Source organism: Boleophthalmus pectinirostris, unplaced genomic scaffold, assembly GCF_026225935.1.
Source record: "Boleophthalmus pectinirostris isolate CB_2022bp ecotype Guang Dong unplaced genomic scaffold, ASM2622593v1 HiC_scaffold_22, whole genome shotgun sequence".
Lineage (NCBI taxonomy): Eukaryota > Metazoa > Chordata > Actinopteri > Gobiiformes > Gobiidae > Boleophthalmus > Boleophthalmus pectinirostris.
In genome coordinates this window covers 40,839,970-40,855,357 of record NW_026571190.1, presented here as the reverse complement: position 1 = coordinate 40,855,357, position 15,388 = coordinate 40,839,970, and the positions used below count along the sequence as shown (strand labels likewise).

General features: G+C 39.9%; 1 protein-coding gene across 1 annotated transcript in view; it reads left to right on the top strand.

Moving 5' to 3' along the window:
• Nucleotides 1-15,388, top strand: part of LOC110170326 (voltage-dependent T-type calcium channel subunit alpha-1I-like) — a 475,861-nt gene that overhangs the window by 136,859 nt on the left and 323,614 nt on the right. Inside the window, exon 7 of the mRNA XM_055158519.1 lies at nucleotides 273-432. Coding sequence (XP_055014494.1) covers nucleotides 273-432 — 160 coding nt within the window. The remainder of the gene's footprint in view (nucleotides 1-272; nucleotides 433-15,388) is intronic.

The following is a 15,388-nucleotide window of genomic DNA, read 5'->3' as shown; positions in this document are numbered from 1 at the left end:
CGTTTTCTATTGGCTGATGTTTATCTGGCCTCAACACGTCCACAGTTGATAGATTTTCGTTCTTTTTTTTTTTGGTCATCATAATTACAAAGCTGCTGCGTCTCTGTAATGGTATTTTAATCTTTCACTGACAGTTTGAAACTAAAAAAAATCCTCCATACAACCTTTAAAGTAGAAAATGAACTTTCCCAACACAGTCTGTCGATCTAAATCACATCATAAACAGAGGAACAGAGGTTTTTAAATGTTTTGTGTTGTGTTGTGTGTTGTAGGCATGCGTATCCTGGTGAACCTGCTCCTGGACACTCTCCCCATGTTGGGAAACGTTCTCCTCCTCTGCTTCTTCGTCTTCTTCATCTTCGGCATCATCGGCGTGCAGCTGTGGGCGGGGCTTCTGAGGAACAGGTGTTACCCCGAGCACAACTTCACCCTGTGAGTACAAACACGCCAAAACAAACTCGTCACGTCGGCGTTCGTTTACAGGTTCGTTCAGCGTCCCAGCTCCAGTTTCTAAACTTCACTCACATGTCCAGGTTTTGTGGAACTTGATGAACTTGTTTTGGTGTTTGTCCAGCGTAAACTTTTGGCTCTAATTGCTAATCTACATAAACATATTTTCTGCCAAAAGCTCTGGTTTTCCTCACGTGTGGTTAAGTGGAACTGGAATGTTACGGGCGAGTAGCGATTCGGGCGGGTCAGGTGAATCAAAAGAACGACGAACGGGAGAAAAAAAAATACTTGAGGCGCGTCCAGGTCGTCCGTTGTCCTGGAAACAAGAAACATTTCCTGGTCTTTTCCCAGAACGATGGACCAGACTGAGAGAGACTTTAGTGTTTTTATTAGAAGATCGACTCAGCGGCTGCGCTCCTGGTTCAGATCCTGGTTCAGATCCTGGATCCTGGTTCAGATCCTGGTTCAGATCCTGGTTTAGATCCTGGTTCAGATCCTGGTTTAGATCCTGGTTCAGATCCTGGTTCAGATCCTGGTTTAGACCTACTGTAGAGCGGGTTTAGTCCTAGTGTAGTCCTGGTTCAGTCCTGGTCTAGTCCTGGTTTAGACCTGGTGTAGTCCTGGTTTAGTCCTGGTTTAGACCTGGTTTAGTCCTGGTTCCATTCTGGTCCAGTCCTGGTTCAGTCCTGGTTCAGTCCTGGTTTAGTCCTGGTTTAGTCCTGGTTTAGACCTGGTTCAGTCCTGGTTTAGTCCTGGTTTAGTCCTGGTTTAGACCTGGTTCAGTCCTGGTTTAGTCCTGGTTTAGATCTACTTTAGTCCTGGTTTAGACCTGGTTTAGACCTTGTTTAATCCTGGTTTAATTCTGGTTTAGACCTGGTTTAGTCCTGGTTCCATTCTGGTCCAGTCCTGGTTTAGTCCTGGTTCAGTCCTGGTTTAGTCCTGATTTAGACCTGGTTCAGTCCTGGTTCAGTCCTGGTTTAGATCTACTTTAGTCCTGGTTTAGACCTGGTTTAGACCTTGTTTAATCCTGGTTTAATTCTGGTTTAGACCTGGTTTAGTCCTGGTTCCGTTCTGGTCCAGTCCTGGTCCAGTCCTGGTTCAGTCCTGGTTCAGTCCTGGTTTAATCCTGGTTTAGTCCTGGTTCAGTCCTGGTTCAGACCTGGTTTAGTCCTGGTTCAGTCCTGGTTTAAAAAATGGACCTGTGCAGAACTCAGATGTGTAGGACTTTTTGGTCTGGCCCGTCCTTTCTATGCCAGACTGATATTATCAATAGTCTGGATTTATTTACAAATTTAAAGTTTATAATTTGAATATGACTGTGTAAATTTCCAAACAGATTTTCAGTCATATTTAATCATATTTAGTGATATTCCTGCTGTCCTGTTTTTAATAAACCAGTGTTTTTACGTGTAATTTAACATTTTTGGTTTTTAATTATGGATGAAAGAAGAAATTATGAAGAAATCAGCCCAACAAACGCCTCGTCCAACTGGGCAAACGGCTCCAGACGAACGGTCCAGCTCCGCGTTGAAGCTCCTCTTTGATTCGTTTGTGTTTTTGGACGGGATTTCCTTTTGGACCAACTCAGTCCAAGGTCCAGTCCCTCTCTGAGTCCAGGTCTCGTCACGGTCCTGGACTCGGATCCGCTGATGAAACCTCCAGAGACGTGAACGCGCACGAGTGGGGCTCTGATTTCTTTTGTGGCGGCGGCGAGAGTGAAGGAGGCGGCGCTGATTCGAGCTCGTCTTGTCTTTCGTGTGATTGGAATATTTTAAACGCTGATTCGTCCGTAAAACCTCCATTTTTTAAAGCTGTTGTTAAGGGTCTTTATTCTTCTGAACATCTTCTCCCGGGTCTGACTCCTTTTTTTTAGCTGTTCCCTCGTCAAAAACACGTCTGAAGAGGGTTTAGAGTCGCCTGTGCATGTTTGAGTAATCTAGTGATCTCTCCTGGGCCCTATTATCCTTGCAGTTGCAATATCTATTACATAAGGGTGAGTTGTTGTACAGTTGTAGGGAGTATTATCTGTTACATAAGGGTGATTTGTAGGGAGTATTATCTCTTACATAAGGGTGAGTTGTTGTACAGTTGTAGGGAGTATTATCTGTTACATAAAGGTGATTTGTAGGGAGTATTATCTGTTGCATAAGGGTGACTTGTAGAGTTGTAGGGAGTATTATCTTTTCCATAAGGGTGATTTGTAGGGAGTATTATCTGTTTCATAAGGGTGATTTGCTGTACAGTTGTAGGGAGTATTATCTGTTACATAGAGGTGAGTTGTTGTACAGTTGTAGGGAGTATTATCGGTTACATAAGGCTGAGTAGTTGTACAGTTGTAGGGAGTATTATCTGTTACATAAAGGTGAGTTGTTGTACAGTTGTAGGGAGTATTATCTGTCACATAAGAGTGACTTGTACAGTTGTAGGGAGTATTATCTGTTACATAAGGGTGAGTTACTGTACAGTTGTAGGGAGTATTATCTGTCACATAAGAGTGACTTGTACAGTTGTAGGGAGTATTATCTGTTACATAAGGGCGAGTTACTACAGTTGTAGGGAGTATTATCTGTTACATAAGGGCGAGTGACTACAGTTTGTAGGGAGTATTATCTGTCACATAAGAGTGACTTGTACAGTTGTAGGGAGTATTATCTGTTACATAAGGGCGAGTGACTGTACAGTCGTAGGGAGTATTATAGTATGATTGTACTCCTGTATCTCTCTGTTTGAGTGGAGCTGTAGGAGTCTGTTGAGCTCCTCTGTCTTTCTAAAACAGGGCTCATCAAACTCAGGCCCGCGGGCCAACTCCGGTCCTCCACGTCCTTTGACCGGCCCCCAGCCCAAAAACCTGAACTGGCCTCAAAATCTGTCATTTTTTTAAATTACTTTTTGGTAAATAATAATACATCTGCATATTTTGTAGATTTTTTTCAATTAAAAAATGATATGTATATGAAGTATTTATATTTATATTTAAATAATTATATGACGTATTTACATTTGCTGCCAAATTTTCGTCAACTGACAAACTCGAGATCAAACAGTGACAGTCGAGTTCTGTAGAGCAGATAAGGACCAAAAAATGACTCGTGTTAAAGTATGAAAAATTGACAGAGAGAGTGCTGGAATTTTCAAAAGAACAGTGGGTGACCTGACTATTTTTTTTGTTCAGAATAAGGACCGTGCAGTTTGTCTGATGTGTAAAGAAAGTGTGGAGGTTTTTAAAGAATATAATCTGCATCGTCAGGGTCAAACAATTCTGTTATACGACCGACCCGACCCTGACCTCATCACAGTCTGGAGCGAAAATGTGGCACCAGAGAAAAAAAAGTTTGGTGACCTCTGCTTTAAGAGTCTGACAGCCGACACGATCGCGCTCACAACATGTTTCTGTGATGTGCACTTTTTGTGGCACATTTAAAAATTGAAGACCAAAAAGTCATGTAGAGTGTGGTTGGCGGCTTTTAGGGAGAAAATAGTGAAATAAAAAAAAAACAGGATCATGTAGAGCGGGTTAATATGGACATTTTAAGTCCAAAATGAAGAATCTGACATGTTTTCCACAGAAAGTGAATTGGAGCCAGAGTCCATGGAGCCAAATCACGCCCACGTTCACTTCCTGTTTGAAACACAGCAGCTACAGAGGATTATTTTTGTCCATTTATATAAACAGTGAGCGCGTTTACATGTACATCAGTGTCCCGGTTATGATCCAAATCCCGGTTATGTCAGTACTGGGGATACTGTGTTTACATGTGCGAAGAGAAACCTGGACACTCATATCCCCGTGTACACGATCAAATGGAGTATCCCGGTTTATTAACATAATCTTACACTTTATTTATGTTGGTCACTTTATTTATGTCGGTCACTTTATTTATGTTAATCACTTTATTTATGTTGGTCACTTTATTTATGTCAAACACTTTATTTATATCGGACACTTTATTTAAACACTTTATTTACGTCGGTCACTTTATTTATGTTGGACACTTTATTTATGTCGGTCACTTTATTTATGTCAAACACTTTATTTATGTTGTTCACTTTATTTATGTCAAACACTTTATTTATATCGGACACTTTATTTAAACGCTTTATTTACGTCGGTCACTTTATTTATGTTGATCACTTTATTTACGTTGGGCACTTTATTTATTTCTATCACTTTATTTATGCCGGTTACTTTATATACGTAGGTCACTTTAGTTATGTTGGACACTTTATTTATGTCGGACACTTTATGTCGGGCACTTTATTTACGTCGGTCACTTTATTTATGTCGGTCACTTTATTTACGTCGGTCACTTTATTTATGTCGGTCACTTTATTTATGTTAATCACTTTATTTATGTTGATCACTTTATTTACATCGGTCGCTTTATTTACGTCGATCGCTTTATTTATGTCGGTCACTTTATTTATGTCGGTCACTTTATTTATGTTGGACACTTTATTCATGTTGGTCACTTTATTTACGTCGGTCACTTTATTTATGTCGGTCACTTTATTTATGTTGGACACTTTATTCATGTTGGTCACTTTATTTATGTCGGTCACTTTATTTATGTTGGACACTTTATTCACATCGGTCACTTTATTCATGTTGGTCACTTTATTCATGTTGGTCACTTTATTTACGTCGGTCACTTTATTTATGTCGGTCACTTTATTTATGTCGGTCACTTTATTTATGTTGTTTACTTTATTCATGTTGGTCACTTTATTTATGTTGGACACTTTATTCATGTTGGTCACTTTATTCATGTTGGTCACTTTATTTACGTCGGTCACTTTATTTATGTCGGTCACTTTATTTATGTCGGTCACTTTATTTATGTTGTTTACTTTATTCATGTTGGTCACTTTATTTATGTTGGTCACTTTATTCATGTCGGTCACTTTATTTACGTCGGTCACTTTATGTTGGTCACTTTATTTATATTGATCACTTTATTTACGTCGGTCACTTTATTTATGTTGGTCACTTTATTTACGTCGGTCACTTTGTTTATGTCATTCACTTTATTTATGTTGTTCACTTTATTTATGTCGTTCACTTTATTTATGTTGTTCACTTTATTTATGTCGGTCACTTTATTCATGTTGGTCACTTTATTTACATCGGTCACTTTATTCATGTTGGTCACTTTATTTATGTCGCTATTGTTGCAGTGAAAAGACTGAAAAGTGTTTGTCTTTTGGACGCATGTGACTCAACTTTATGTTGCAGTAACCGGGATACTGCGTTTACATGACACAGTGTCCCGGTTACTATCGGAATAAACCAGCTACAGTGTCCTGGTTTCTAATAACCGGGAAACTGCGTTTACATGAACCATGAAGAAACCGGGACACTCAAAAACCCGATCGTAACCAGGATACTGATGTGCATATAAACAAACTCAGTGTCTGTTTTCAGGGCCGAGTTCTGACGTGTGACGTGTTTATTTATATAAAAACATCAATAATGTAAAGGTTTGGTTTATCACTGGTGTCGCGCGCTCTTCTTGATCCGCCCTTGTCACTTATGATCTGGTTTTATTCGGAGCGCACACTCGTCTCCGCTCGCGTCCAGGGACCTGCTCCGCGAAAACATCTCCGACGTGACGAGTGACGGACGGCGTTTATCCTTCAGAGCGGAGGACGAGGAGAGATGGAAACTCGAACGCGGCGTGAAGAGGGGAGAGGAGCGGAGTGTCCTTACGAGTCAAGGAACGGAGAACAGAAAGACGAGGCAGAAATGTGCACGCGAAACATGTGAGGGTAACGCAGAGAGAGAGGAAGAAGAAGAAGAGGAAGAGGAGAGACGAGAGACGAGAGGGAGGTCAAGACAACGAAGACGACTGGCCAAAATTAAGCCTATTTTGTCAACGCAACATTTCAAAACTGTCACTCATGCTTTTGTGACGACCAGACTGGATTATTGTAATGCACTTTATGTTGGTGTCGGCCAAAATGCACTTTGCCAGTTGTAACGGGTCCAAAACTCAGCGGCTCGACTTTTAACTGGAAACACGAGAGCGTCTCATCATTCGTTCATTTGTTTTTAAATATAAAACTAAAAATAAGAAAAACAAAAAAAAATATATATTTTCTTCATTATTTGCGCCTCCAGACTGAACCAGGACTAAACCAGGTCCGGGACCAGACCAGGACTGAGACCAGGACTTAGACCGGGAACGGGACCAGGACCAGGACTGCGACCGGGACTGAGCCAGAACTGAGGCCGGGACCGGGACCAGACCAGGACTGAAAACGGTGTAGTCCTGGTTTAGTCCTGGTTCAGTCCTGGTTCAGTCGAATGAACGAATGATACACAGATTCTTCTCCTTTACAAAATGCTCCAAATTGTCCAGAGCAGCTGATATTCTCGCAATATTATGACTTTATTTTGACTACGACTTTATTCTCATAAAAGTACGACTTTATTCTTGTAAAATTACGACTTTAATGTTGAAATGTTACGACTTTATCCTCGTAGCGCCGGCATCATTTTTTTTTTTTTTTATCTGACCCTAATACGCAAGTTTCATTGTTGACAAAAGTGCGCGTTGCATTCTGGGAATTATTTTGTTCGGCGGCAATAAACACTAATTCAACATCACGGACGGAGCGAGAAAACACGTAAAGGGTATTAATCCCGGTTATTTATCCACTCTAACGGCAGAGGACCCAAGACCATTTGACCAGAAATTGGTCATAAACATCGACGGAGCCAAATCACCCTTTTCAACTCCGACAGAGCCTGGACCAAACCAAATTTCTGGTCAGAATCTCCAACTACCTGGACAAATATTCACTTTGGCGACATCCACAATGACTTGGTGGAAACTCCTGGGCCATTCACAGCAGAAAAGATGAAAACCTCCAAGAGTCTCGATGTGTTGTTGAACTTGTTGAGTCCACGGTTTGTTAGGATCTTCTACGTTTGCTCTGCGGAATGTTTGAAAGTCGTTTAATTCACCGTTAGCGGTTCTTTTCACTCAGAATATACGAAAAAGACATTTTCCTTCTTCCGTGCTTCTATTTGTGCATCCGATAATGCAGCAGGAATTTACCATTATTGGGGATAAATACGCGAGGTTACGAACTGTGTTTGACGCTATCGTGTTTCTTGCCTCCGACCAAAATATTTCCCAGCAGCAACGCGGCTTTTAATAACAATGACGTCAGCTGAAACTCGCCTGTATAAAACTTAAAATAAGAAAACAAAAAAAACAACAATTTTCTTCATTATTTGCGCCTCCAGACTGAACCAGGACTAAACCAGGTCCAGGACCAGACAAGGACTGAGTCAGGGACCAAGACTGAGCGGGATCAGACCAGAACTGAGACCAAGATTGAGACTGGGAACAGGACCAGGACCAGACTAAGACCAGGACCAGGACTGAGACCGGGACTGAGCCAGAACTGAGGCCAGGACCAGACCAGGACCAGACCGTGATACCGGGACCAGACCAGGACTGAAAACGGTTTAGTCCTGGTTCAGTCGAATGAACGAATGATACACAGATTCTTCTCCTTTACAAAATGCTCCAAATTGTCCAGAGCAGCTGATATTCTCGCAATATTATGACTTTATTTTGACTACGACTTTATTCTCATACTTTGTTCTTATAAAAATACAAATTTATTCTTGTAAAATTACGTCTTTATTCTTGTAAAATGTACGACTTTATTCTTGTAAAATTACGTCTTTATTCTTGTAAAATTACGTCTTTATTCTTGTAAAATTATGACTTTACTCTTGTAAAATTACGTCTTTATTCTCGTAAAATTACGTCTTTATTCTTGTAAAATTATTACTTTATTTTGACTACGACTTTATTCTCATACTTTGTTCTTATAAAAATACAAATTTATTCTTGTAAAATTACGTCTTTATTCTTGTAAAAGTACGACTTTATTCTTGTAAAATTACGACTTTATTCTTGTAAAATTACGTCTTTATTCTCGTAAAATTACGACTTTATTCTTGTAAAATTATGACTTTATTCTTGTAAAATTATGACTTTACTTCTTGTAAAATTACGACTTTATTCTCATAAAATTAGGAATTTTTCTTGTAAAATTACTACTTTATTCTCGTAAAATTACGTCTTTATTCTTGTAAAATTAGGACTTTATTCTTGTAAAATTACGTCTTTATTCTCATAAAATTACGACTTTTTCTGGCTCGACTTTATTCCCGTAATATTACAACTTTAATGTCAAAATGTTACGACTTTATTCTTGTAGCACCAGCATCTTTTTTTTTTTTTTTATCTGACCCTTATACTCCGTCGTGTAAATGTGCAGGTTTGTGTGTTCATTAAACTTGCGCGACCGAAACAAAACACAACTCCAGGTCTGTTTGTGACGAGGAAACGACATTAGAAGGTAGAAAGATCATAAACATAATAACTGAATTAATTTTGAGTGAACATCTGTTTCAGTTACAGTGTGGATATGGGAGACGAGCGGAGGTACGGGCTTCCATCTGTTTTCTGCTTCGTGAGTCTGACCGGAGCTCGAATTATGAAGCCAAAATGTTCAAACTTCTTTCGGTTGTGGAGGGCGGACAGGTGGTGACGGGTTTGACATTCTTGTCAAAATTCATTTTTTTTTCTGACTTCAAATTATTCCTTGAGCACTTTATTCTTGTAAAATTATGACTTTACTTTTTCTTGTAAAATTACGACTTTATTCTTGTAAAATTACGATTCTTTATTCTCATACTTTGTTCTTGTAAAATTAATTCTTGTTTACTTTATTCTTGTAAAATTATGACTTTATTCTTGTAAAATTACGTCTTTATTCTTGTAAAATTATGACTTTATTCTTGTAAAATTACGTCTTTATTCTTGTAAAATTATGACTTTATTCTTGTAAAATTACGACTTTATTCTTGTAAAATTACGACTTTATTCTCATACTTTGTTCTCGTAAAAATACAACTTTATTCTTGTAAAATTACGACTTTATTCTTGTAAAATTACATCTTTATTCTCATAAAATTATGACTTTATTCTTGTAAAATTATGACTTTATTCTTGTAAAATTACGACTTTATTCTTGTGAAATTACGACTTTATTCTCATACTTTGTTCTCGTAAAAATACAACTTTATTCTTGTAAAATTACAACTTTATTCTTGTAAAATTACGACTTTATTCTCATAAAATTACGACTTTATTCTTGAAAAATTACGTCTTTATTCTTGTAAAATTATGACTTTATTCTTGTAAAATTACGACTTTATTCTTGTGAAATTACGACTTTATTCTCATACTTTGTTCTCGTAAAAATACAACTTTATTCTTGTAAAATTACGACTTTATTCTCATACTTTGTTCTCGTAAAAATACAACTTTATTCTTGTAAAATTACGACTTTATTCTTGTAAAATTACGTCTTTATTCTCATAAAATTACGACTTTATTCTTGTAAAATTACGTCTTTATTCTTGTAAAAATTTTGACTTTATTGGCATAAAATTAGGACTTTTTCTGGCTCGACTTTATTTTTTTATATGAAGCCAAAATGTTCAAACTAAATCTTGGGTCGGTGGTGTGGAGCGGCGGACAGGTGACGGGTCAGACCGGGGCAGGTTTGATCTATTTCGGGAGGTTTTTTTTTTTTTCTGACTTGGCTTCTGTGCACTCATTACCTCCAGGAGTCCGCCTGACAGGTGCTCCTACACCTGCAGATCTGAGTCCACCTGTCGACAGGAGGGCTGCCAGAAGAATCGGAAAATCAGAAACTTAATTGATACTGAAACTAGAGACTCGTTTGATTAGGCAGAAAAACACAAGTCTAAGATCACACGGACGAGAAAACGCCCACGGAACAATACGGAACATTCCAGGACTCATCACTCACTGCACCGGACTAAACATCAGGGGTCTCCAAACTTTTGTTTTTTTTCTGGGGGCCACGTTCTCGCTCCTGACTGAGTTGGGGGCCAGGGTCGGGTCCTGTTTAGTCCTGGTTTAGTCCTGGTTTAGTTCAACTTGAATCCTGGTTCAGTCCTGGTTTAGTCCTGGTTTAGTCCTTGTTCAGTCCTGGTTTAGTCCTGGTTTAGTCTTGGTTTAGTTCTTCTTTAGTCCTGGTTTAGTCCTGGTTTAGTCCTTGTTCAGTCCTGGTTTAGTCCTGGTTTAGTCTTGGTTTAGTTCTACTTTAGTCCTGGTTCAGTCCTGGTCTAGTCCTGGTTTAGTCCTGGTTTAGTCTTGGTTTAGTTCTACTTTAGTCCTGGTTTAGTCCTGGTTTAGTTCTACTTGAGTCCTGGTTTAGATCTACTTGAATCTTGGTTTAGTCCTGGTTTAGTCCTGGTTTAGATCTACTTGAATCTTGATTTAGTCTTGGGTTGGTTCTACTTTAGTCCAGGTTTAGTAATGGTTCAATCCTGGTTCAATCCTGGTTTAGTCCTGGTTTAGTCCTGGTTTAGTTCTACTTTAGTCCTGGGTTAGTCCTGGTTTCGTCTTGGTTCAGTCCTGGTTTAGTCCTGGTTCAGTCCTGGTTCAGTCCTGGTTTAGTCCTGGTTCAGTCCTGGTTTAGTCCTGGTTCAGTCCTGGTTTAGTCCTGGTTTAGTCTTGGTTTAGTTCTACTTTAGTCCTGGGTTAGTCCTGGTTCAGTCCTGGTTTCAGTCCTGGTTTAGTCCTGGTTTAGTCCTGGTTTAGGTCTACTTCAGAACGAGTCGTGGTTCTGCAGGACGAGATCGAGGAGATGAAGAATTAGATGAAGATCGTTTTTAATTTGTGCGTCGTGTAAACAAACCTGAACTCTCCTCCTCCTCTGTCGCCGTCGCCGTCGTCGTCGTGTGGAGTCGATAATGAAATGAAACTGGACTCGTCAAATCTTTATTATGAACCATTCAAAGTCTTAACTCACCTGAAGACCAGGACTCTCATCATGCATCTCCTTGCAGCTTTTTGGAGAATAAAAGTGATTTAGTGATTTTATTGGTTTAGTTCAGTCCTGGTTTAGTCCTGGTTTAGTCCTGGTTCAGTCCTGGTTTAGTCCTTGGTCAGTCTTGGTTTAGTTCTAGTTTAGTCCTGGTTTCGCCCTGGTTTAGTCCTGATTTAGTCCTGGTTTAGTAGTCCTGGTTTAGTCCTAGTTTAGTCCTGGTTTCGTCCTGGTTTAGTCCTGGTTTAGTCCTGGTTTAGTCCTGGTTCAGTCCTGGTTTAGTCCTGGTTCAGTCCTGGTTTAGTCCTTGGTCAGTCCTGGTTTAGTCCTAGTTTAGTCCTGGTTTAGTCCTGGTTTAGTCCTAGTTTAGTCCTGGTTCAGTCCTGGTTTAGTCCTGGTTTAGTTCTAGTTTAGTCCTGGTTTTAGTCCAGTTTAGTCCTGGTTTAGTCCTGGTTTAGTCCTGGTTTAGTTTAGTCCTGGTTTAGTCCTGGTTTCCGTTTAGTCCTTGGTTTAGTCCTGGTTTAGTCCTGGTTCAGTCCTGGTTTAGTCTTGATTTAGTCCTGGTTTAGGTCTAGTTTAGTCCTGGTTTAGTCCTGATTTAGTCTTGGTTTAGTCCTTAGTTTTAGTCCTGGTTTAGTCTTGGTTTAGTCCTGGTTTAGTCTTGATTTAGTCTTGGTTTAGTCCTCGTTTCCCGCTCATTTAATCCTACTGTAATGACTAAATTAAAAAAGAGAAATTAAAACAATAATATTTTAAATCCAAATTAAAAATATCTTAAAAATTGTTATTCCGCCTGTTTTTTATGATTTATCCAAATCCCTGCAGCTGCTCGTGTCGACATGTGGCTCTTGTTCTTGTGTATTTCCTGACCCTCGTGTCTGGACTTTCTCTCTTAATGATCTCAAACGAACAGCGCGTGCGTCGATTTAAACCCAAAACCACCAACGGCTCATTCACGCTCAACAATAGCGCGAAGAGGCTGGAAAAACCCGGCGCCGCAGAATAAGAAAAAGGTGAAACGACGGATCAGGGCTAATTGCTAACCTGCGCGAACACGAGCTGCCGGATCCGTGTCACAGCGTGGCCTTTAGCGGCGGGTTTGAATGGCCGACGCTGAGAGGGTCGGACCTCCTCTTCGCGTTAATGACGGCTTTTATCAGAGCTCGCCTCTCTCCGCGCGCGATATTTCATTTATTTTCCTGGACTGAGACTTTTGAGAGAGATTTTTGTTCTTATTCTTTTGACTTTAAAGTGAGAATAAAAGTTTGGGAGCAGCTCATTGACTTTCTGAAGAAATTGTACGTAAGAGTTATTTCTTCTCTCCATATTTCTTATGTATAATGGTGCATCAATGTCAGAAATTCAACTTGTGTCCAATTTTAAAACGAAACCAATTAAAAGAAAATCTGTGGAATATTTGTTCGATTAAATAAAATATCCTGGCTCCACCAAGACTCTTAAGTTCCATCCAAACAGCGTCCATAAGTCTCTGGCAGAAAAATCAGTTTTTTTCAAATAACTTAAAAAATTAAGATTTTTAAAAAATATAAATGTTATTATTATTATTATTATTATTATTATTTATTAGGCCCAAGCGCCGTGCGCAGCGCACGCAAACAGAGTACGAAGCTCTCTCCCCTTTCCAAACACACACTGGCACTCATGCCAGTGACTGGTGCCCGCTGACATGGCACGGTGGCATCACCCGTGGGCTGCGACAGCGGCCTAATTGTTATTGTTCACACCAAAACGTCCGTGAAAACAGAGCGCGAAGCGAAGGACTGATCCACAGGATTGAAAACATTTGTCTGACTAAGAAATCATCCTGAGTTTACAGAGAACATTTTGTATGTGGAGCAACGACAAAACAAAATCCCGTTTGTTAATGTAGAGGAGCAGAAGACAAACAGACTGAGCTGCACTTTCTTGTTCTTGTGGTTTTACAGAAACATCACGTCTTGGTCTTTGCAGTGGAAGGTGTTTCTTGGTGAACAGTTGGAGACTTTCACTTTGACGCTGACTTTTTAAATTCGTAACCGAGGTTGAGCGAGAAATCAGGATTTTGTTTTGTCGTCGCTCCACATACAAAATGTTCTCTGTAAACTCAGGATGATTTCTTGGTCAGACAAATGTTTCCTTTTTGGTTCTTGCTGTGGATCAATCCTGCCCATCACCTTCACCTTTCACTATTTTTCAATTCCGTTGGGAAGAGAAACAGTTTGAACAGAGGTTTGAGTCACACACATCTGATTCACTTTATTTATAATTTGTATTTATGAAGTTCACAAACAAATTTCTCGAGCCGTTTTCCGCTGTTAAAACATCCAACAACCACAAAATTACGATGTCTGAATCCCAAAACTAAAACATGACAATATCAGAACCAGAAACAAAAGTGATATGGTTCAAAAGACTTGAAAAGATCGACTTTGTCAATAGACTCATCCCACTGGGAAAACAAACATGGAGGTTTGATGCTCACTTTTTTGGAAAAATCCTATCCAGTATGAATTGCGCGATGACCAGAAGTCCGACATTCTTGATGCGTGTATACAAACATCGCAATTTTTTTCTCCAGAGAACCTGGTGTTTTCCTTTTTAATCAGCAAAGTATCAACAAACAATCAAATTGAACTGATATTTCACTGTGATTTCGTTGTCTTTATTTAGTTGTGAAGTGTCTGAGTTGAATTCCCGGTGGCTCTTTGGCGCTCGCTCTTCGTCTTGTTGACGTGTCGAGTCTTCGGGGAACTTCATTACAGACGGACTAATGAACCGTGGCTACGCTAATGGCTACGCTAATGGCTAAGCTAAGTCCCAGAGGTGTGAGAGTTTGAGCTCAAATCGGCTCGGACGCTGCTTTATCGACGCTTCACTGATACAAACACGTCTCAGACAAACAGAAGGAGCTAATCTCTCCAACAAACCAATCACGACGCGATTAATTTATACATGTTTGTGTGAAAATATTAAAATGTAAACAAACGTGAGTAGGTGCGCTATATAAAACATTCTCTGTTCTCGTTCACATTACTGTAACTGAGACGTTTTTATGAGTAATTTGTAATTATTTAAGTCATTTTTGAAATAGGTAATTATTTCTTTTTACTCAAGTACATTTTGACCCAAGTATTTGACTTCATCACACTGGAACCCAACCTCGTTATTTAGTAAAATCAGTTTGAAATGCGGAAAAAAAACCCAATAATCTGCTGGAAGTGAAAGTAAACTGCGCGGGCGTCACACGAGGCATTTTCACTCTAGAATGTTCAGTCGTTGTACAGAAGCGTCCGTCTGTTTTGGGTCAACTTGGACGATGCTGGAGTCACAGATCGAGGTCGACATGGACGAGATTCAAGAAGAAGGAGCTTTGAATAATTCTCGAGGAAAATGAAGGAAACCCTCAAACGTGAAATAGGGAATAACATAATAATGCAAGTGTTAAAAGCATCAATCTATCCATTTTCTTCTGCTTCTTCGAGGACCAGGTCGTGGGGGCATCAGTCAAAACAGAGACTCCCAGACTTCCTTCACCCCAGACACTTCCTCCAGCTCCTCCAAGGGGACCCCGAGGTGTTCCCAGTCCAGTCCAGAGACATAGTCCCTCCAGTGTGTCCTGGGTCTTCCCCGGGTCCTCCTTCCGGTGGGACATAAACACCTCCTGAGGGAGGCGCCCAGGAGGCATCAGAACAGATGCCCGAGCCTCAACTGGCTCCTCTCGACGTGGAGGAGCAGCGGCTCTACTCCGAGCTCCTCCCGTGTGACTGAGCTCCTCACTCTGTCTCTAAGGGAGACGCCCAGACGCCCTGCGGAGGAAACTCATTTGTGTCGCTTGTATCTGCGATCTCATCCTTTCCGTCATTACCCAGAGCTCATGACCAAAGTGTTAAAATAATAAGTGTTTGTGAGCTCAGGTGTCTTTAAAATCTACAAAGTTTGCACCGTGTCACCTAAAAGTTGATTAAAACAACTTGAAAGTTAAAGATTAAAACTACTTTTTTACTTTTACTCAAGTAGATTTTTAGACAGTTTCTTTTACTTGAGTAGGAAT